This window comes from Aquarana catesbeiana, linkage group LG08 (assembly GCF_042186555.1).
Source record: "Aquarana catesbeiana isolate 2022-GZ linkage group LG08, ASM4218655v1, whole genome shotgun sequence".
Taxonomy (NCBI): Eukaryota; Metazoa; Chordata; class Amphibia; order Anura; family Ranidae; genus Aquarana; species Aquarana catesbeiana.
In genome coordinates this window covers 302,832,076-302,855,431 of record NC_133331.1, presented here as the reverse complement: position 1 = coordinate 302,855,431, position 23,356 = coordinate 302,832,076, and the positions used below count along the sequence as shown (strand labels likewise).

Here is a 23,356-nt window from a genome sequence, read left to right as displayed (position 1 = left end):
AATTTACACATCACTGTGAAATACAGTCGACCCCTAAAGTTCACGGGGGTTACATTCTTTGAACACCTGCGAATTGTGAAAATCTGCAAATTTTGGATGTGGTAAAAAATGTCTAAATGCTTAATATGCCTATTAAATGACTCGGGTGGCACCTCCTCTTCAGGTGCTTCAAGAGGGGGGCTTTTGGGTGGCATGTTAGGGCTTTAAGAAGAGCAAAACGAAGAACACTCAGCAAAACACTCAAGATAGCTACATGCGGTAAACTGTTATGATGCAAGAATGCTAGGCTGGGGAAAAAAATCCACGAATGCTGAACTGCGACTTCGCGGGGGTAACTGTATTCTGGTAATTCTCCATTTTGTGGGTAACATATCCTTCCAATTTATATCAAAAGATATCGGAATACCCTCTTTTCATTGGGGATTCTGCCACGTGTTTCCTGAAAGTGCTCAGGACATAGAGTAGAGCTCTGATCTGAGAAATTAACCTACCTGTAGTGCTGGAGGGTTCTATCATCGGGAACGAATGTAAAGGATTTGTGGAACTCATGCCAGGCTGTGGTCCTCTGATCAAGCATGCAGCTACAGGGAACTGAGAGTAGGTGTGCTGGAGAGATTTCTTAGCAGCTCTGGGACTCAGAACTCATCATTTAGTAGGTAACACAGTCTAAGCAGACAGGAGTGCACTCTCAGAACCACTGGGGATGGTTTGTGGAGCACAGAATCACAGGGGGCAACTTTAAGCAGGTTGCAGCCAAGGTCCCACCATCCACACTACATTCTCCGACGGCTCTCCTCCACCATCCACACTACATTCTCCCACAGCTCTCCTCCTACCATCCACACTACATTCTCCCACAGTTCTCCTCCACCATCCACACTACATTCTCCAACATCTCTCCTCCCACCATCCACACTACATTCTCCGACAGCTTTCCTCCCACCATCCACACTACATTCTCCGACAGCTCTCCTCCACCATCCACACTACATTCTACGACAGCTCTCCTCCACCATCCACACTACATTCTACGACAGCTCTCCTCCACCATCCACACTACATTCTACGACAGCTCTCCTCCACCATCCACACTACATTCTCCGACAGCTCTCCTCCACCATCCACACTACATTCTCCGACAGCTCTCCCCCCACCATCCACACTATGTTCTCCGACAGCTCTCCCCCCACCATCCATACTACATTCTCCAACAGCTCTACTCTCACCATCCACACTACATTCTCTGAAAGCTCTCCTCCCACCATCCACACTACATTCTCCGACAGCTCTCCTCCACCATCTACACTACATTCTCCTACAGCTCTCCTCCACCATCCACACTACATTCTCCGACAGCTCTCCTCCCACCATCCACACTACATTCTCCGACAGCTCTCCCCCCACACCCATACTACATTCTCTGACAGCTCTCCTCCACCATCCACACTACATTCTCCGAAAGCTCTCCTCCACCATTCACACTACATTCTCCGACAGCTCTCCTCCCACCATCCACACTACATTCTCCGACAGCTCTCCTCCACCATCCACACTACATTCTCCGACAGCTCTCCTCCACCATCCACACTACATTCTCCGACAGCTCTCCCCCCACCATCCACACTACATTCTCCGACAGCTCTCCTCCACCATCCACACTACATTCTCTGACATTTCTCCCCCCACCATCCACATTACATTCTCCGACATTTCTCCCCCCACCATCCAAATTACATTCTCCGACAGCTCTCCTCCACCATCCACACCACATTCTCCGACAGCTCTCCCCCCACCATCCATACTACATTGCTTTTATGCACTGGTCCAAATCATTTGATGGAGGGGGGATTATGGTGTGGGGTTGTTTTTCAGGGGTTGGGCTTGGCACCTTAGTTCCAGTTAAGGGAAATCTTAAGAAGTCAGCACACCAAGACATTTTGGACAATTTCATTTTTCCAAATTGTGTGAACAGTTTGGGGATGGCCCCTTCCTGTTCCAACATGACTGCGCACCAGTGTACAAAGCAAGGTCCATAAAGACATGGATGAACGCGTTTGAGGTGGAGGAACTTGACTGGCCTGGACATAATCCTGACCTTAACCCGATAGAACACCTTTGGGATGAATGAGAGTGGAGACTGCGAGCCAGGCCTTCTCATCCAACATCAGTGCCTGACCTTACAAATGCGCTTCTGGAAGAATGGTCAAACATTCCCATAGACACACTCCTAAACCTTGTGGACAGCCTTCCCAGAAGAGCTGAAACTGTTATAGCTGCAAAGGGTGGGCCAACTCAATATTTAACCCTACGGACTAAGGCCTCATGTACACTACAGAAGTGGCTCTCAACCTCAGTCTTCAAGTACCCCCAACGGGCCATGTTTTTGGAACTTCCCTTAGATAAAATAGCTCTTATCAATTCCATGACATTGATATTATTATTATTATTATACAGGATTTATATAGCGCCAACAGTTTGCACAGCACTTTACAATGTGAGGGCAGACAGTACAGTCACAATACAATTCAATACAGGAGGAATCAGAGGGCCCTGCTCATTAGAGCTTACAATCTAGGAATTGATTTAAAGCAGCTGTGCAAAGTAAAGGAAAACCTGAAAACAAGGACTGTTGGGGGTACTTGAGGACTGAGGTTGAGAATCACTGCACTACAGCTCCTAAAGTTGAGTTTAGGAGCTTTTGGCGCGTTTTTGCCAAAGCTCCAATACTCAACTCCATTTAGGATCGTTTAGGAGCTGCTGCGATTAGGTGAGGTTCAACCTCCCCCAACTTCCCTCTCCTGAACGTTGAAGAATCGCGTTCAGAAAAGGGACATTTTAACCGCCGGCCGCAAAATCGATGGGGACATATTGGGTTTTCCTGCGGCCGGCAGTCAAAGTAGTTTAAGTGTAACTTACAAATGACTTACTAACCGCAAAAACCAACAGACACTATTCTGTACTCCTACTTCTGGACCTTTCAGCTGCCTTTGATACGGTTGATCACCCCCTCCTATGAAAAACTTTACTCCCTCGGTCTCCATGACTGCGCTCTTCACTGGCTCTCATCCTACCTATCCCAACGCACCTTTACTTACAATTCTACTTGCTCCTCTTCCTTTCGCCATCAGGGTCCCCCAAGGTTCTGTTCTTGGACCTCTCCTATTTTCAATCTACACCTCTTCCCTGGGTCAGCTGATAGCCTCTCACGGCTTTCAATATCATTTCTACGCTGACGACACCCAAATCTATCTCTCCAGCCCTCAAATTACTCCATCAGTCTCCTCACTCATCACTAACTTACTAACAGACATGTCTGTCTGGATGTCACACCACTTCCTCAAACTCAACTTGTCCAAAACCGAGCTCATAATATATCCTCCCCCACGTGCCACTTCCCCTGACTCCTCTGTCAAGAGCAATGGCACAACCATCCACCCATCCCCACCTGCCAGGGTGCTAGGTGTTATCCTGGACTCTGAACTCTCCTTTTGGCCCCACATCCAATCCCTTTCCAAAGTTGCCGCCTCAACCTCCGCAACATCTCTAAACGATGTCCCTTTCTAACCATGGAAACCACAAAGCTCCTGATTTACTCCCTGGTTATCTCTCGCCTCGACTACTGAAACTCCCTCCTCATTGGCTTACCTTTAAATAGACTATCCTTCCTTCAGTCCATCATGAATGCTGCTGCAAGACTCATCCACATTACAAACAGCTCAGTGTCTGCTACCCCTCTCTGCCAATCTCTCCATTGGAGGCCACTCACCCAACAAATTAAATTCAAAATACTAACAATAAGTTACAAAGCCATCCACAACTTTGCCCCATCCTACAACACTTACCTAGTCCCAAAATACAAACCTAATCATTCTCTTTGTTCCTCCCAAGACCTCCTGCTCTCTAGCTCCCTCATCACCTCCTCCCATATTCGCCTCCAGGACTTCTTCCAAGCCTCTCCCATCCACTGGAGTACCCTACCCCAATCTGTCAGACTATCTCCAAATCTATCTACTTTTAGGCGATCCCAGAAAACATTTCTCTTCGAAGAAGCCTACCCTGTCTCCACCTAACAACTGTTCTTTTATTTTCTTCATCAGCCCATCCCCCACAGTTATTACCGCTTGTATCACTTGACCCTCCCTCCTAGATTGTAAGCTCTAACAAGCAGGGCCCTCGGATTCTTCCTGTATTGAATTGTAATTGTACTGTCTGCCCTGCTGTTGTAAAGCACTGCGCAAACTGTCGGCGCTATACAAATCCTATATGATAATAAAGTGTATATGAAGCCTTAGAATGGGATGCCATTAAAGTTCATGTGCGTGTAAAGGAAGGTGTCCCAATACTCTCTCTATTGTCTTGAACCAAAGCTGAATAAACACTGCTTGTCTTTGGGAATCTTCTCAGCCTCACAACAACAAAACAACAACAAGGGTAGTCAATGAATATTTATTAACACATATAAACATAAAGTGAGCGCCAGGAACCAAAAACAATGTGTGCCTCGAACCTGGTTGCTCCAGGGAAAAGAATAAACCAAATGATAAAATGATGCAGCAATAGGATGTAAAATATTAAAAACATTGACTTGAAAAAAGTCCATACAGTTTCTGTAAATTAGCAGCATTAGAAGGCAGCCCAGTTGAAGAATAAGAAGCAATCTTCTGGCATGGCTAGGAAAGAAACAAAGGCGCCACTCTAAGTGCAATAGATCAAAGAGATTTAATATCAACTGTAAACACGGTACTCACAAAGGTACAGTCATGACAGGCATGTAGGCATTTAATGCCGGACATCCGGGAAGCGAATGGGATCCATTGGCTGGATGGCTGCGGTGTCTAGGAACAGGCTGCGCCGGTGTATGCCGACACTTCCTGTCTCAGGCCTGAGGAAGGAGCGTAGCTCCGCAAACGCGTTGCCTATTGGCTAAACATTCCGTAAGTGACCTCACACCTGTGGCTCCCAGCGTACGTTCCAGAGACAGGAAGTGTCAGCATACACCGGCACAGCCTGTTCCTAGACACCGCAGCCATCCAGCCAACGGATCCCATTCGCTTCCCGGACGTCCGGCATTAAATGCCTACATGCCTGTCATGACTGTACCTTTGTGAGTACCGTGTTTACAGTTGAAATTAAACATCTCTTTGACCTATTGCACTTAGAGTGGCGACCTTTGTTCCTTTCCTAGCCATGCCAGGAGAATGAAAATTTATCAGGTGCAAACAAGGATGAGTTGCCTGGATGGAGGGATTATTGTCCTTTTTAGTTATGTTTTTGAGTTTTTCAAACATGAAGACAGTCCCACTTAGTCCAGATGTACGGTTCCCTTTATAATCCAGGCAAACATACGATATGTCTACAACTCTACACAAAAAACATTTATGATATCTGGAAGTTAGTCGGTTTCTTTCTGGTTAAGGGTGCTTGAATCCATTGTCTGGGACTCTGTTCTGTTGGGACAGCTCATCCAAAGTTTCCTTTCTCTTGGGAAAAACCCATTTCGTTTTGAGCATTTTTCACTGGTTGTATATTTTTTTTTTTTTATGATTGATAGATTATATGTTTCAATATCATGACAGAACATGAATAAGGACGCTCATCCATGTAAAATCTGTTGTGTTGCACAAGGTTTCCTTCCTCAGTGAAAGATTTCAAACGCTAATAAAATAAATATGCTAGTCCGACGGACCAAAAACGACGCAAGGGCAGCTATTGGCTACTGGCTATTGAACTTCCTTTTCTAGTCTGGTCGTACGTCATCATGTTCGAATCATTTGGACTTTGGTGTGAACGTGTGTAGGCAAGTCCTTTTTGTTGGAACTCCGTTGAAAAGTCCTTTGGAGTTCAGTCCGTCGAAAAGTCCGCTCGTGTGTACGGGGCATGAGGAAAGATTTCCTGCACTCTAAACACGAATAAGGATGCTCAGCTGTGTGAATTTTTTGATGTATAAGAAGGTATCGTTTGAGAGTGAAAGAATTCCCACACTCTAAACATGTAAAAGGACATTCACCCTCAGAGGTGGCTCTAGGCTTTGTGAAGCTTAATGCCGCATACACACAAGCGGACTTTTCGTTGGACTGAACTCTGAAGGACTTTTCGACGGAGTTCCAGCGAAACGGACTTGCCTACACACGATCCCACCAAAGTCCGAATGATTCGAACGTGATGACGTACGACCGGACTAGAAAAGGAAGTTCAATAGCCAATAGCTGTCGTTTTTGGTCCGTCGGACTAGCATACAGACGAACGTTTTTTTCTATAGGGATTTAGTCTGTCAGAAAGATTTGAAACATGTTCTATTTCTAAGGTCCATCAGATTTTTCGACAGAAAAGGTCTGATGAAGCCCACACACGATCGAATTGTCCGCCGGATTCGTTCCGTCAGACCTTTGATGCCGAAAAGTCCGGTCGTGTGTACGCGGCGTTAGGCAAAACTTAGACATGAGGCTCCACTGATGCCCTTGAACTACGCAGCAGGCCTTCCCATATTGAGATCCTCGTGCGGTGGATGGGAAAAGTGACGTGCGCGGACGCAACATCACTCCTCATTGGCTGGCAGGCAGAACATCAGGAATCTTAGGTTACACAAGAAGTGAGTGTAACAGGGCTCTTAATGTTGCCTGCACACAGCGGCTATAAGATGTCCTGTCACCTCTAAAATAAAGTGCTGCAGATCAGATGTTCGGCACGCTTAAGTGAGACAGGGCTCTGAGCACAGCAGTGTTAAGGTCCCCTGTCAATCAAAACTGGGGTAATGTGTATCGCACTACCCCCTGAAGGAACCGCTTGGTAATTTTGGGTTCCCTGTTCTGTGCCTCAACTCCAAGAACACCCTCTGACACACCTGGTTGATTGAATCACTAACAGACACACATAGCGTATAGTACCTTTCACCTTACTGTAAGATATAGGCAATAAACAATTACACACGTGCTTAGTGGTAGACACTATTTGTCTAGAATTAGGAACTTGCACAAATGACAAAAAGTGCAGTTCACAAAGCAAAGTAGAACTACCCTCAGGTAATAAAGGTAAACAAATTTATCTATAAAAGCAGCTCTATATCAATACCAAAAAAATAAATACGAGAATAGGTAAATCAATATTTAGCAACACAACTGTAATCTAAACGTGTCTAAAGGACAGTGGTCCAAGAAGTGACTTCATACAGGGGAGGGCTGGCAGCCTGTCCAGTCAAGTGGCCCATTGAACCACCGAATCAGCTCATCCATGCCCACCTGGTTTTTCAATACAGCCTCACCAGTTCCGCCTCATCAGTGCCCATTAATGCAGCCTCACCAGTGTCCATAAACGCAGGCTCACCAGAGTTGTAGCTTCCTCTGCCCTGCTCGGGAGCTTGAGCGCGGACTACAACTCCCGGAATGCGACAGTGACCGGCTGGGCCACCGCCCCAACTTCCTACAGAAGAAAAAAAAAGGCAGCGGGCATCGGCTGCCGGCTGTTTTCAACATAGGTTAGAGTGGCCTAGGGGGCAATTGCCACTCTGCCCCCCCCCCGGCCCAGCCTGCCCCTGACATCATAAATGACACTGCCTGGTCTGTATACAGGAGGGTGGCTGAGTGGACGAAGGTCTGCTGAGCTACCGCCCTTCCCAGTGCCACCCATCATGACAGCACCGGCCCGCAGGTGGGACAGTGGTGCCCAGTAAACATGGTGAAGGGGGTTGCACATCGCGTCAGTGCTGGAAGTGATAAGCGGCTTTCCAGCCACTTGTAACACTTCCAGATGAAAGGCAACAGTCAGCTTTAGTAATGTACACACACTCCCAGTTGCTATAGGGGCTGGGAGTGTGTAAAAAAAAAAAAAAAACATTCAGCACTGCAAAAATCAGAATCCCCAGCAAGTGGCTGGGGATTAGGATTTTACTGCCCCCCCTATCCTGGCGCCCTAAGGTGGCTGCTTAAGCCGCCATATGGTAGTGCCGGCCATAGCCCTGGGGTCACTACAGTTATAGGGAAGTCTTTAGGCTCAGTTCACACCAGTGTGCTGTGCAACCTCACATGTGATTCGGACCACACTGCAGTGCAAATCACGTGTGAAGTCTGGGCTATGCGATTTCTGCCATACAGATAGTATGGCTCAATTTGCATTGCATTTGGACCAAGGTCATGCAGGACCCTTTTTTTGGTCCGCACCAGAATCAGATCGCATGGGTGTGAACACCCATGCGATCCGATTCATGTCTGAATTGACACTTTGCACAGCAATATGTGAACCGATCTGGGGGGTGTCATTAACTTTGTATTAACACTTCCAGTGGTTCGCATAGGGGCAGTGTGAACCGCCTGCGAGTCAGGTGCAATGCAGGAACCTGCAGTGGATTCGCAGGGTTCTCGCATCGCACCAGTGTGAACTGAGCCTAATGCCGCGTACACACAAGCGGACTTCTCGTCGGACTGAACTCCGACGGTCTTTCCGAAGGAGTTCCTCTGAAACGGACTTGCCTACACACGATCACACCAAAGTCCGTTCGTTTATAACGCGATAAGGTACAACGGGACTAGAAAAAGGAAGTTCAGTAGCCAATAGCTGCCCTTGCGTTGTTCTTGGTCCGTCGGACTAGCATACAGACGAACGGTTTTCCCGGTGGGAATTGAGTCAGTCGGAAAGATTTGAAACATGTTCTATTTCTAGGTCCGTCTGAATTTTCGAAAGAAAAAGGTCCGATGAAGCCCACACACGATCGGAATGTCCAACAGGATTGGTTCCGTCAGGCCTTTTCTGCCGGAAAGTCTGGTCGTGTGTATGCAGCATCAGTGTTGGTTCACACTGCAGCGATGTGGGAACCCTGCAAATCCACTGCGGGTTCCCGCATCGCATGTCTCCCGGTGGCAGTTTTCACACTGCCCTATGCGAACTGCTGGGAGTGTCAATACAAAGTTAATGACACCCCCAAATCAGTTTGCATATCGCAGTGTGAACTGCAAATTCGGACAGGAATCGGATCGCATGGGTGTTGAACACCCATGCGTTCCGATTCTGCTGCAGATCAGAAAAGAGGTCCTGTGCGAGTTTGGTCTGAATGCAATACAAATTCAGCCATACAATCTGTATGGCTGAAATCACCATCGCACAGAGATCGCATGTGATTTGCACTGCAGTGTGGCACAAATCACATCCGATGTTGAACATCGCTGCAGTGTGAACTAGCACTAAGTCCTAATGCCGCGTACACACAACCGGACTTCCGGCAGAAAAGGTCAGACGGAATCATTCCATCGGATATTCCGATCGTGTGTGGGCTTCATTGGACTTTTTCGTTCTAAAATTCTAACGGACCTAGAAATAGAACATGTTCCAAATCTTTCCGACGGAATCAGTTCCTATCGGGAAAACCGCTCATCTGTATGCTATTCCGACGGACCAAAAACAACGCAAGGGCAGCTATTGGCTACTGGCTATTGAACTTCCTTTTTCTAGTCCCGTCGTACGTCATCGCGTTCTAAACAATCGGACTTTGGTGTGATCGTGTGTAGGCAAGTCCGTTTCAGTGGAACTCCATCGGAAAGACCATCGGAGTCTATTCTGATGGAAAGTCCGGTTGTGTGTACGCGGCATTAATCTTCCTCTCTAATCGCTGGTGCATGTTGCAGCTGTGAATAGGGCCTGCGGGCAGTTCTAGGGCCAAAGAAAACAGGGTGGGCAGTTTCTTTAGATGGCAGTAGATAATGGCCGACCGGCCCTCTTACCAGACCCGGGGATACAGCAACAATGGTTCCTCTGATCCGGAGTTAGCTCATTCTGGGTTGCCTGTGGCGACTCCGCTGGGTAGTGCCCAGATCTCTATTCAGAAAATAACTTCATGCCTTTCTTCAGAAGGGGTGGTGCTAGGCTGTGTGGATTTCTCTCTGGTGGTGCAGTGCAGTGGGATTCTCTCTCTCTCTGATGGAGTCCTGGGTGCACTTCCCCAAAATTCTCCCAGGCTTCTGGATCTCTCTCCCTTCTCTTCAGCTGGGCATGCTGGGGGCTGCAGTTTCTTCCCTTAGTGTTGTCCAGCCGTCGGGACTACATTTCCCACAATCCTCCTCTCTGCTTCATTTTAGTGTTTTTTTTCCCCCTGTCCAATAAGGAGGAGGGGGAAGAAACACGCTATGATCTTCTGCTGCTTTGCTCAACTCTGATAGGAGGGAGGAGGGGGAATGGGCAGGAAGCAGAGAGAGAGAGAGAGAGAGAGTCCTCCAGTCTTTTAGCCGCGGCTCGAGCAGGGGGGTGAAGGAGGTCTCCTTCTCGGACCCGCTCCTGTCATTTGCCGGCAGCCGGCGGGGAGAGCAGGCAGGATAGGGATCCACGGCACCCGCTTACACATATCAGGCAAATTCGGAGATGGCGAGGCCCCTGTGATCGCGAGGCCTAAGGCGATCGCCTACTTTGCCTAATTGGAGAGCCGCCTCTGTTCACCCTTGTGCAATCTCTTATGTTTAACAAGGCCTTCTTTTTCTGGGAAAGATTTCCCACACTCTAAACATAGATAAGGACACTCGCCCGTGTGAAATCTCTGATGTTTAACAAGGTCTCTTTTATGAGTGAAAGATATCCCACATTCTAAACATGAATAAGGACGCTCACCCGTGTGAGCTCTCTGATGTGTAACTAAGCCTCCTTTCAGGGTGTAAGATTTCCCGCACTCGACACATGAATAAGGACGCTCACCCGTGTGAATTCTCTGATGTTTAACAAGGTCCGCTTTGTCAGCGAAAGGTTTCCCGCACTCTGAACACGCATAGGGACGCTCACCTGTGTGAATTTTCTGGTGTCTAATAAGATGGTGTTTGTTGTTGAAGGATTTGTCGCACTCTAAACATGAATAAGGACGCTCACCTGTGTGGATTTTCTGGTGTTTAACAAAATTATGTTTCTTAAGGAAAGATTTCCCGCACTCTGAACATGAATAAGGATGGTTACCTATGTGAATTTTCTGATGCGTAACAAGGTCTCCTTTGTCAGGGAAGGATTTTTCACACTCTGAACATGAATAGGGACGCTCAACCGTGTGAATTTTCTGGTGTCTAAGAAGTACCTGTTTCTCAGTGAAAGATTTCCCGCACTCTAAACATGAATAGGGACGCTCACCCGTGTGAACTCTCTGGTGCTCAGTAAGTCTTCCTCTCTTTGTGAAAGATTTCCCGCACTCTGAACATGAATAAGGACGCTCGCCTGTGTGAATTCTCTGATGCTTAACAAGGTCTGCTTTGCCAGTGAAAGATTTCCCGCACTCTGAACAAGGCAAAAGACGCTCACCCGTGTGAACTCTCTGGTGCTGAATAAGTGTTCCTTTCCGAGTGAAAGATTTCCCACACTCTGAACAAGGGAAAAGACGATCACTTGTGTGAACTCTCTGGTGCTGAATAAGTGTTCCTTTCCAAGTGAAAGTTTTCCCGCACTCTGAACATGAATAAGGACGCTCACCTGTGTGAATTCTAAGATGTTGAACAAGGAATCCTTTCCTAGTGAAAGATTTCTCACACTCTGAACATGAGAATAGATTCTGACCTCGGTAATCTCCTTCATGGGGCGAGGAAGATTCCTTGGGATTAGAAGGATCTGTTGATCGATCTGCAGTGTGAGATCTTACATGGATATTTACAATCATAGTATGTGATTGATGAGAAGATTCCCCCTGATCAGAGGGATCCATTGATGTCTCCGGACAGGAAGGTCTGTGATGTATATTTGGTGTATTTGGATTTCCTCCTGGAGGATCCTGTGTGATGACATTATCTTCTGACTTACAATCAGCAGATAATAGAAGATGTCTCTCCGAGGAATTCCTGACATCACATCCATCTGTTGGAAAGAAGTAAAAAAAATATAATAAATCTCAGCAGATGACAAATAACTGGAGTTTTAGCTCCTCTTCCCCATCGGTGGAAATGCCGATCTCACAGCTGGGCTCCTGTTCTCCCTCCAAAATCAATCAGAAAAATGTTCACACCGAGTCCATATATGATCTGCTAATTCTTGAAAATGAAATAGCTGACTAAGGCTTCATTCGCCACAAACACATTAGTGGTTTGCTACTACATTGGATTGGACTCCAGCATGAACACTTTTCTAAAAATGCGAGTAACATAAAAGTCACATTGGTCTAACAGTCAACAGTTTCACAAAGCTCTTGCATGGAACTTGGTAAAACTAACATGAAAATATAATAAGAAACCAGTGAAATTATTTAAAACACCCCAAACAACTAAGACACACTGGGTAACATTGCTTTGTGCATTAACAACAGCTATGGGGAGTCATGGAGATGCCACACCATTTTGTGGAAACATGACGTTATATTAAGAAAAGGAGTTGGACCTTTCACATGGTGTACAGTATCTCCTCCTCATTTGTTGGGATCATGACGTTATATTGAGGAATGGAGATGGACCTTTCATACGGTGTATAGTATCCCCCCCTTTTTTTGGGAACACAACGTTATATTGAGGAAATGAGATGAACATTTCATATGGTGTACAGCATGTCCTCCTCATGTGTTGGGAACATAACGTTCCAAAAATCCAAGGAGCATCTTCAGATTTTCAAGGAGCCTAAGTAATGTATCCGATTTCCTGACCACTTATTACATTTCTTGAGGCCCTGAAGTGTCAGGACAGGAGAATCACCCACAAAATGACCCCATGTTGAGAGTTAACACCCCAAGGTATTTTTTGGGAAGCATGGTAAGTCTTTTGAAAGGTTCATTTTTTGCCACAAGCTTTTGGAAAATGTGGAAAGAAAATAACTAGTGATGCACCGAAATTTTGGCCGCCAAAACATATCGAGCGCATGTGAGTCAGCTGTACACGGCGCCTGCGCAATGACGACGATATTGTGCCAGACGCACGAGCATCGGGAGCGTGCGGCAGAGTGACAAGTATTGAAATCGCCCATCAACATTGCAAAACCCACCCTTTATTTGTTTAAACATGCCCCGCAAAGATGTTTACAGCTGTTCCTCTTCGGCTATTTTCGGCGGCTCCGTTGTGGTTCGTACTGCACAAGCCCTGCGCCAGCGCAGTAAAGGGAGGGCATTATCCACCGGGGGACCTTTTTCGGCAGGACACCGGCTGGCTGAGATATATAAGGGCTCCAATGGTGGGGACACCTGAGATGTAAGGAAGCACTCCGCTGGCTGGGGACACCTGAGATGTAAGGAAGCACTCCGCTGGCTGGGGACACCTGAGATGTAAGGAAGTACTCTGCTGGCTGGGGACACCTGAGATGTAAGAAAGCACTCCACTGGCTGGGGACATCTGAGATGTAAGGAAGCACTCTGCTGGGAACACCTGAGATGTAAGGAAGCACTCCGCTGGCTGGGGACAGTGACACCTGAGATGTAAGGAAGCACTCCGCTGGCTGGGGACAGTGACACCTGAGATGTAAGGAAACACTCCGCTGGCTGGGGACAGTTACACCCGAGATGTAAGGAGCACTCCGCTGAAGACACCTGAGATGTAAGGAGGCACTCCGCTGGGGACACCTGAGATGTAAGGAAGCACTCTGCTGGGGACACCTGAGATGTAAGGAAGCACTCTGCTGGGGACACCTGAGATGTAAGGAAGCACTCAGCTGGGGACACCTGAGATGATAGGAAGCACTCTGCTGGGGACACCTGAGATGTAAGGAAGCATTGCGCTGGGGACACCTGATGGCATCTGGTGGCAGCGACATGGCAAGTGATAGGCTCAGAGCTCCCACTGATTCTGAATTATGGGGAGTTGAACTGTTTAATCCTATATTACAATGTAATAATCGAAAGAATGTGCTTCAATCACCCTGACACCATAACAACCATGGTGCCGGGATGATTGAAGTGCTAACACCAGATGTTTGGAGTATCTTTATCTGCTTATTGTTAAACTTTCTGGAATACACATATTTTCTATTGTTGTGTAGGATCTGGGCCTGGTGTCCCTCCATTCCTCTTTTTTTTTCTCTCTTTCTCTCTATCGTTCATCTCAGACTCTAACCACACCCCCTTTGAGTTACGCCCATTTAAGTCACGCCCGATATTACGCTTAAACCATGCCCGTTTTTCACCTGGGGGGCTGTTTGCAGGGGGGGGCCCATACAACATTTTGCTATGGGGCCCTGTGATTTCTAGTTACGCCCCTGCATCTCCTGTACCATGTCTGCAGTCTCTGACTATCTCTGGTACCATGTCTGCATTCTCTGACGATCTCCTGTATCATATCTGCAATCTCTGATCATCTCCTGTACCATGTCTGCAGTCTCTGACCATCTCCTGTACCATGTCTGCAGTCTCTGACCATCTCCTGTATCATGTCTGCAGTCTCTGACCATCTCCTGTATCATATCTGCTAGAAGTGCACCACATGGAAAATTTGCTAATACTATTAGCAATGAGTTATATAAAAATGTATACATTTTATTTAAAATATAAAAGTACATTTTTATATAAAAACAGTCATTTTCGGTTTTGCTCAGTTTCGGTATCGATTTCGGTTTTCGGCCTAGTGTATTTTTTCATTTTCGGTATCGGTTTCGGCACCAAAAAACCTATTTGGTGCACCCCTAAAAATAACCTTTTTTTTTTTTTTAACACAAATCTGTAAGTTAATAAGATATTTCCACGTTGCATCAAAGGTATACCAAAACACATTCAGCATCTTCAAATTTACAAGGGGCATAAATTATTAATCTAATTTCCTGACTACCTATCACATTTTAAAGGCCCTAGAACACCAAGACAGTGGAAATACCCACAAAATAACCACAGAGGGGCCCAAAATGCAAGGAACACCTTCAGGCTTTCAAGAGGCATAAATTATATATTTTTTTACACAAAGTTGTTTATTTAATAAGACATTTCTCACACACAGCATGGGCATACTTAGAATCCCAATTCAGAACACATTCTGCTACTCCTCCCAAGTAGGGGGGATACCACATGTGTTAGACTTGTTCAATGTTTGTACTGATTATGTACCAGACATTGTATCTTGTGTATTATTACAATCAATCAATTGTATCAAAACCAGAGTACTGTATGGGAATGCTTGACCATTCTTCCAGAAGGGCATTTGTGGGGTCAGGCATTGGTGTTGGATGAGAAGGTCTGGTTCACAGTCTGCGCTCAAATTTATCTCAAAGGGGGTGCACCCGAAAGTTTGAGAAACTCTGGGGACTGTGGCTGGATGTACCGGGACTAGTCCCGGTGGATCTGGTGATGGAGAGATTATTGGGTATATGATGACTACATGCATTTGAACATACTATTGATCAGAATGATGGGCCGCACTTAGGATTGTGGTATTGCCAAAATTTACTGAGAATTTATAAAATGTGCAATGTAACTGAGTATTGTTGAAGCCTGGCTATGTTTGTTTATGTTGAACAAAATAAACTTTTCTTTGGATTAAAAAAAAATTCATCCCAAAGTGTTCTATTGGGTTGAGGTCAGGACTCTGTGCAGGACAGTCAAGTTCCTCCACCACAAACTCGCTTATCCATGTCTTTATGGACTGGTGGGCAGTGCAAAATCACTAGACCTTGCTTTGTGCACTGGTGGGCAGTGCCCAAACTGTTCCCACAAAGTTGGGAGCATGAAATTGTCCAAAATGTCTCGGTATGTTGATGACTTAAGAGTTCTCTTCACTGGAACTAAGGGGCAAAGTCCAACCCCTGAAAAACAATCCCACACCATAATCCCCCCTCCACCAAATGATTTGGACCAGTGCACAAAGCAAGGTCCATAAAGACATGGATGAGCGGGTTTGGGGTGTAGGAACTTGACTGGTCTGCACAGAGTCCTGACCTCAACCCAATAGAACACCTTTGGGATGAATTAGAGTGGAGACTGCGAGCCAGGCCTTCTCATCCAACATCAGTGCCTCACCTCACAAATGCGCTTCTGGAAGAATGGTCAAACATTCCCATAGACACACTCCTAAACCTTGTGGACAGCCTTCCCAGAAGAGTTGAAGTTGTTATAGCTGCAGAGGGTGGGCCAACCCAATATTGAACCCTACAGGCTTAGACTGGGATGCCATTAAAGTTCATGTGCGTGTAAAGGTAGGCGTTCCAATACATTTGATAATATAGTGTATGTCGCTTACTACTAATGCAGGATTCTGTCTCAGTTACAAAATCACTAGACACCATTTTGAAGCACATACCATTTGTGATCAGAAGCCAAATTACTTTACAAGGCCACACACCAGAAGGATTACATCCTATCAACTGCCAGTGACACCTTTCCTGGCACTGACTATAGAGACATTTTGAGGGGAATAGCATTAAGCGTTGATCATCCTGCACCAGCTCTTCACATTGCTGTATACGTCACCATATCCAACCCAAAGGGGAACCACTGCACTTAGTTCAGAAGGCTTTGCACACCTTGGTTCCAGGCACAGTCCCCACGAGGGTTCTGCTCTGCAATAGGCCCTAACTTAGGGGCCCAGACACTCAGTAGGGACAACCAAGTGCCAAGCTACCCCTACCTACCGAGCCCCAATAACCAGCCACCAATGTTCCCTCTCCCAAAATGGCAGTTCCTCCTTCTTATCACGTTTCACTCCATGACATCAAAGGTTAACTGAATTTCGTTCCCCAGTTTCAGTATCTGTTACTTACTTGTATCGACAAATGGAGATTTTTCATCTTGTTCACTCTTCATAATTATCCCAACCTCCTCCGTGGATGGCTGATCACCCCCCACATACGTCTCTACTTCTTCCTCTTTAACCTCATCTTTTATATTGATCCGTTCTTCACCCTAAACCCCAAAATAATATAAACCATCTATTAAAAACTTCAGGCAGATATAAAGGACACAAATTACAGCAGCTCTACATTCATTAATACATCATCCAGCGAGTCCACCTACCTGATGATGATGAGGGATGATGTGATCATCCTGTGCGGAATCCCGGGAATACAGAGGACCTCCCTCCTTCATAGACTGCTGAGCTCCACTCATCAAAATTTCTTCTTCTTCCTTTTTAATCTCAGCTTTGATGTCTTTCAGTTCCTCATCCTAAACCCCATAGAATGTATTTGTAAAACAGAAAAAGTGATTACTTAGAAGAATGTCCTCTCACGGCTTAGAATCCTGTTCTAGTTGCTCAGTCCCACCTACCTGATGATGGTGAGGGATGGTGTGATCTTCCTTTGTGGAACCCCGGGAATACAGAGGACAGGGACATCTCTCTGGTGGGTTCCCATTACTGGATCCATCTGTAGGAAACACACACACTGACTGAATACATTGTTTCTATGTGTTTATCAGATGATGGGGGATCTAGGTGGACCCTCCGTACTGCTCTCTCCTTTACAATAAAGTCTCCTTTTACCCGGAGATGTGAGGGGCAGCTGATTCTCCATCATGATGTTCTTGTAGAGATCATATTATCTGATTTAAAGGTCTACATTTCCTCAATCATCAATATATATACTTGATCAGTTTTTGTATTTAGTGTTCATTACTCACCTGTCCTGATATCTAGAGAAGGTTCCTCCACTTTAGTTGTCACCATCATCCCAACTTCCTCTGTAGACTCCTGATAACCCATCACAGTCATCGCCTCTTCCTCCTCTTTAAACTCAACTTTCACAGATATCTGTTCTTCGTGCTAAACCAAAAACCAAAAAAAATTTAAAATGCGAGTACCAATAGGCTAAGAGAAGAGTGTAATCTCATACAGTCTAGGTTCACTTTTATGTTCTTCCCATCTACCTGATGATGGTGAGGAATGGTGTGATCTTCCTGTGTGGAATTTCGGGAATGCAGAAGACCACCCTCCTCTATAGACTGCTGAGCTCCACTTATCGATGTCTCTTCTTCTTCCTCTTTAATCTCAGCTTTGATGTCTTTCAGTTCCTCATCCTAAACCCCAAAGATGATAGAATATATTTGTAAAATGAACAAGGGATCCCATGAAAGAATGCCCTTTCATAGCTAAGAATTCTGTTTGAGTTCTAGTTGCTCAGCCCCATCTACCTGAACATAGTATGCATAGTTATGATCTTCCCATGTGGATTCCTGGCAATACAGAGGACGGGGTGGGTTCCCATTACTTGATCCATCTGTAGGAAACACACACACACTGACTGAATACATTGTTTTTATGTGTTTATCAGATGATGGGGGATCTAGGTGGACCCTCCGCACTGCTCTCTTCTTTACAATAAAGTCTCCTCTTACCCGGTGATGTGAGGGGCGGCTGATTCTCCATCAGGACGTCCTTGAAGAGATCCTTGTGTTCTTCTAAATACTCCCACTCCTCCATGGAGAAATAGACAGTGACATCCTGACACCTTATAGAAACCTGACACACACACAATGATATAGTCACCATCCAGACACATCCCTTGTCTGTTACTGGGTAATGTCCCAGAATTCCCAGCACCGCTCACCTCTCCTTTCAGCAGATCAATGATCTTCTTGGTGACTTCTAGAATCTTCTTTTCATTGTTTTTCTTGGGATTCAAATAGTAAGGTTAGGGCACTGTGATGGTTAAATGGTAACCAGACTTTACTTCACTTCAGAGGAAAACTCTGTATTGAAACAGAAATAAAGATGTTGAGTGACCTCGCAGAATCCTCCTTACCTCTCTGGTCAGGTCTGTGTTTTATGAATAGAGATAAGAGTGATGTCATGTGACCTCCCAGAATCCTCCTCACCTCTCCGGTCAGGTCTGTGTTTTATTAATAGAGATAAGAGTGATGTCATGTGACCTCCCAGAATCCTCCTCACCTCTCCGGTCAGGTCTGTGTTTTATTAATAGAGATAAGAGTGATGTCATGTGACCTCCCAGAATCCTCCTCACCGGACCGAAGTGGGCTGAAAATAGGTAAGTCTATACCTCTGATCTTGGTAGGTAATATAGCGGCCTCGCTAGTCATCATAACTCTAGACGAATAAAGATTTATTTTAATCCCTCCGTCCAAAAGTGAGGGAGGTTTTGAGTCTATGTTGTGTTAATAAATACCAAATATATTAAACATGAAAAGCATGGGTGCCTGGAAAAGCTAAAAAAAATACAATACAATAAATATAATACAATAAAATTTTTAATATGCAACAAGTAAAAACCTATGCGTTCCAGTGCGTTTTTGATGCATTTTTTGAGCATTTTTGCCCCCCTCTATTTTCTTAACCTTAAATAAGGACGTTTTTGTCCAGTGCATTTTTGATGCGTTTTACAGCGTTCCAGTACAATCCAGTGCAGGAAAAATGCAGCATGTTCTACTTTTTTTTTTCTGGAACTGGAACGGACTGGAACTGCAAGCACTGGTGTGAACTATGCCATTGAAAACTATATAACCTACTTTCCATGCATTTTTGATACAGAAAAAAAACGCACTGGACTGCATGTGATGTAAACTGGCCCTTACACAAGTGTGTTTTTTCAATGATTCTTCAAATATTTTATATATTTAAAAAATATATTTTTTTTATTTAGCGTTATTAATAAGTTAGTGAAAAGTTCTATATATGGAGACTAAGGATGGGCTCAGGCGTGTTTGCACAGCCCATATGCAGAGCTCGCCAGGAAGTCGGCACGGCACTGCACTAATCACAAGCAGTGAGACATTTCCCGATCTCTGCAGCCGCATATCAGGAAAATGTCTCAATGCCTGTGATTAGCACAGCGCCGTGCCATCTTCCTGGCGGGCTCTGCACGTGGAGTGTGCGAACACGCCTGAGCCCATCCTTAATGGAGACATATTTCCATATAAAATAATATCTTTTTACCTCCTCTGCTGCCACTTCCAGCAATGTCTCCTCTCTACTTCCTCCTGAATCACCTTTCACCAGGAACTTCCTTTAAGGACCTCTACATCACTTCCTGTTCATGTTACGTGACTTCCTGCCTGCATCTGACATCACTTCCTCCCCATTTGTGGTATCACTTCCTTTGTCTGTACAATCACGTTCTTCCCATATCTGTGACCCACCATTTAATGTATTTTTGTTCTCAATTAAAATGAAAAAGATCTCTACTTTGACAGTAATGTCATTAAAGAGGAAATCTTGTTTATTATCAATATGTGAATATTAAGAGATAACACTGGAGTCCTTAAAAAAATAAATAAACACCAGATGCTGTAACCAGTTCATAAAATCGCAGGTAAAAGCACAGAAGAGTTAAGTATGTTAATTGCTTATGTAGCGCTGACAACTTTTGTTTTTAGTCATATGTGTGTTATAAAAGAACATAAGTTGATATAGTGCCATCTTGTGGACAATTGGGAAGGTACAAGACTTTTATGTTTCATCATTAAGAGAAGTGACATGGAAGTGATTGATTGTTTACTTCTGAACATTAACTATGACCTGCCCACAATGCTCCTGGACAAGAGGAGAACTGAACTGCGTTGTGGGAGGATATAAAAGGTCTGGGAGCGGCCATCTTAGCTCTCTTGTTCCTGGGACGCGTGGCCTGCCAGCAGGACTCTGTGGGTGTGTGTGTCCCACAGGGTTGCGGCCTACCTTGTGAAGGAGCGGAGCAGCAGCAGGGATACTGCCATCGTATCACAGTGTGCTGAAGCAGCAGAAGTGATTGTTCCGGAGACCTGTGGGGGAGGTAACCGAGGACTCCTGGTCGTTAGTAAACAGAACAGTGTGACGGCGTGGTGGTGGCTCCATACGGACTGAGAACTGCTGAAATGGAGACATCCATCTGCCCGGATCCCGTGTGGTGAGAGGGTTAACACCCGGAACTTTGTTTAATACTACACACACTTAGGACGTTTACAGAGTATTGCTGGGACTGATAGTCCCACGGAACAAGTTAAGTTGGAGAACATTACATTTGCATAGATTTCAGTATTCAAGAACTGATACTAGATGTTTGTCTTCTTCGTATAAGAACACTTAATCAATCTTCTGGATTATAATTGTCTTAGTGTATTACCTTACACTACGCAACACCCAAGAAGAAGCCTTTGTGAATTATAATTACAAATTTGTAGCTAGCGAAGATTGAAGACATCAAGACTATCTCTTTTATTGCAGGGCCCTGCATTTAGTTACAAAGGGTAGTGACTTTACGGTTTAGAGCAGGGGGAGCTCCCTGGTACAGATATATATTTAGGTATATTTGTGTTTGTTACCAAGATTGTCATAACTGTTTACTATACTGTTGCACTACGTTGGAGTGATAGTGTAGTCACTGTAATAATTCTTTATATAAATATATCATTTATACAAACAAAGAAGTTATTTTGGTAATTACAGAAGTTTGTGTGCAGTGTTGTTATTTCTCCTGCAGATGGAGCTACAAGCACCCAGGTAGAGGTAAATATAAATATAAATATAAGTGTATATTGTGGGTTAAAGTTGGTACTAATATCATTACAACACTGCACTACAGCTGTGTCAAGGGGATTGAACAACTTAAGAGGGGTGAAGAGAATAGAGGACAGGCCCAATAATAAACCAGCAGCTCCACAGAGAGTTATTGCTACACTTATTTGTCATGTTTTCCTCTCCATAAAATACTCACTTGCATTGTGTGTTCATGTGTCTGTAAAACTCCCATTTTTTTCCACTATCAATAACAATTACACTCAGTCTGAGTTTGGGAACTACGGATATTAAGTGCCATTCGAGTGAAAATTTAGGATCTGCTAACATCACATCCAAGATGGCGACATCCAGCAATAGCCTAATGAATTTGGTCTATAAGAAACTCTGTATATACATGTAGCACCTGCTGTTTAGGCAGGGTTGCTAATAAATTTAGATTGCCAGGTGGTAATTTTCCTGGCTTATTAATAGAAGATCAATTGATTCCCCTCTAATTTTGGAATTGCTTCACCTTTTGTCTTCTGTCACTAGGTGGCACTGTGGATGGTGACATTAGAATGACAGGAGGCTTCGCAAGGTCAGAGTATGAATGGATGGGGTGTCTCAGCTAATTGGCAGGGGTTTCTTTAGTCCCTTGGCCTGCTGGGAGAGCCTATTTATTTGGGTGGAGTCAGGTGATCAGGGTTCTGTGCCACCTGGACGTCTGTCTAGGTGGACGTAGGCCTGAAGCCTGAGGCCTATCCCGGGGACACCTGGTTGATAGGCTGCCTGAGGCCTGTCCAGGAGCAGGAGAAGCAGCATACTGTTGGGACTGCAGAATTGTAGTCCAGCCAACTTGAGAAGGTTCAGACGGACAAGGAACAAGTTATGGTCGGGGGTAGAGGGGAAGCTGTCGCCACTAAGAGACCATCCACTTTACTACCGGAGACTACAGTGAGTAAACTTGAGCAAGTACCAGAGCAGTCTTCTCACCACCCGGGGACGGTGAAGAAGTGGGAAAGCTTCAGCAAGTGCCAAGCCAGGGACCCAGCAGGATAGCGGGGGTGACGCTTGAGGAGTGAGTATACAGTGGGTTAGCGGTGGAAGAGCTCAGGAGATCCGTTGACGAGTGGGATCTGGAAGTCTAGTGAGAGACTGGGTGCTCAGTGAGTGAAGATCTACAGTGAGATACTGTGAGATAAGCGAGGGACTGTTCTGTGTTACCAAGAGTTACATACAACTACCTTTTATTGACTGTTGCAAGATTAGTTGCATTGGAGACAGCGGTCCTACCTATACAGAAGTGTTATTTGGCCGGAGGCCTTCCACTGTATAGCTGTCAACCTATAGAAGTCTCGAAGTCTGCCAATTAGCATTGCATCTATCCAAGGGTGTCCTGGCCCTAACCCTCTCTCCCACAGTTCAGTTAAGAGAGAATAAATCTCTTGTTCGCATTCAAAAAGTGACTGGCGCCCAGCATTTCTTCTTGCACCACACCCACCATGCCTGGTAACCCACTTTACAAAGAAGATGTCAGCTCTCCCTGTCACCATTAGGCCTCTAAGGGTCAGGGCCCTTGCTACATACAGTTAGATAAATGGTTCTATATTTAGGATGTATCTGGTCTATAAACCAGAGGTTCTGGGTGTACAGTTGGATGAATGGTTTTATATTTAGGATGTATCTGGTCTATAAACCAGAGGCTCTAGATGGACAGTTGGATAAATGGCTCTATATTTAGGATGTATCTTGTCTATAAACCAGAGGCTCTGAATGGGCAGTTGGATGAATGGCACTATATTTAGTATGTATCTGGTCTATAAACCAGAGGCTGTGGATGGACAGTTGGATACATGGCTCTATGTTTAGGATGTATCCGGTCTATAAACCAGAGGCTCTGGATGAACAGTTTGATAAATGGCTCTATATTTAGGATGTATCTGGTCTATAAACAAGAGGCTCTAGATGGACAGTTGGATAAATGGCTCTATATTTATGTAGCACCTGTGTCGTAAACGGGGCTACTGATACATTTAGCTGTGCTAGGTGGTAACTAGCCAGGCTGATTTGTAGTCTTTGTGATCATTTGGGTT

At 45.2% G+C, this 23,356-nt stretch overlaps 1 protein-coding gene across 1 annotated transcript; it reads right to left on the bottom strand.

Annotated features, from left to right (window-relative positions):
• Positions 1-5,154: 5,154 nt before the first annotated feature.
• On the bottom strand, positions 5,155-19,817 carry LOC141105032 (uncharacterized). The gene is made up of 10 exons (XM_073594824.1): positions 19,728-19,817; positions 18,385-18,526; positions 18,173-18,296; positions 17,969-18,054; positions 17,705-17,854; positions 17,459-17,600; positions 17,108-17,205; positions 16,856-17,005; positions 16,603-16,744; positions 5,155-11,802 (listed from the first exon to the last, which is right to left on the bottom strand). Exons 3-10 carry the CDS (start codon positions 18,255-18,257, stop codon positions 10,391-10,393), a joined length of 2,265 nt encoding a protein of 754 aa, XP_073450925.1. The 5' UTR covers positions 18,258-18,296; positions 18,385-18,526; positions 19,728-19,817; the 3' UTR covers positions 5,155-10,390.
• Positions 19,818-23,356: the final 3,539 nt, after the last annotated feature.

What these genes read in the sequence shown, in the direction of transcription:
- LOC141105032 (XM_073594824.1), bottom strand. Translation starts at nt 18,257, where the DNA reads ATGGAGGAGTGGGAGTATTTAGAAGAACACAAGGATCTCTTCAAGGAC. An exon ending in TCATCCCTCATCATCATCAG is followed by an intron (nt 16,745 to 16,855) that starts GTAGGTGGACTC and finishes TTTGGGGTTTAG; the next exon opens with GGTGAAGAACGGATCAATAT. An exon ending in ATCTCCATTTGTCGATACAA is followed by an intron (nt 11,803 to 16,602) that starts GTAAGTAACAGA and finishes TCTTTCCAACAG; the next exon opens with ATGGATGTGATGTCAGGAAT.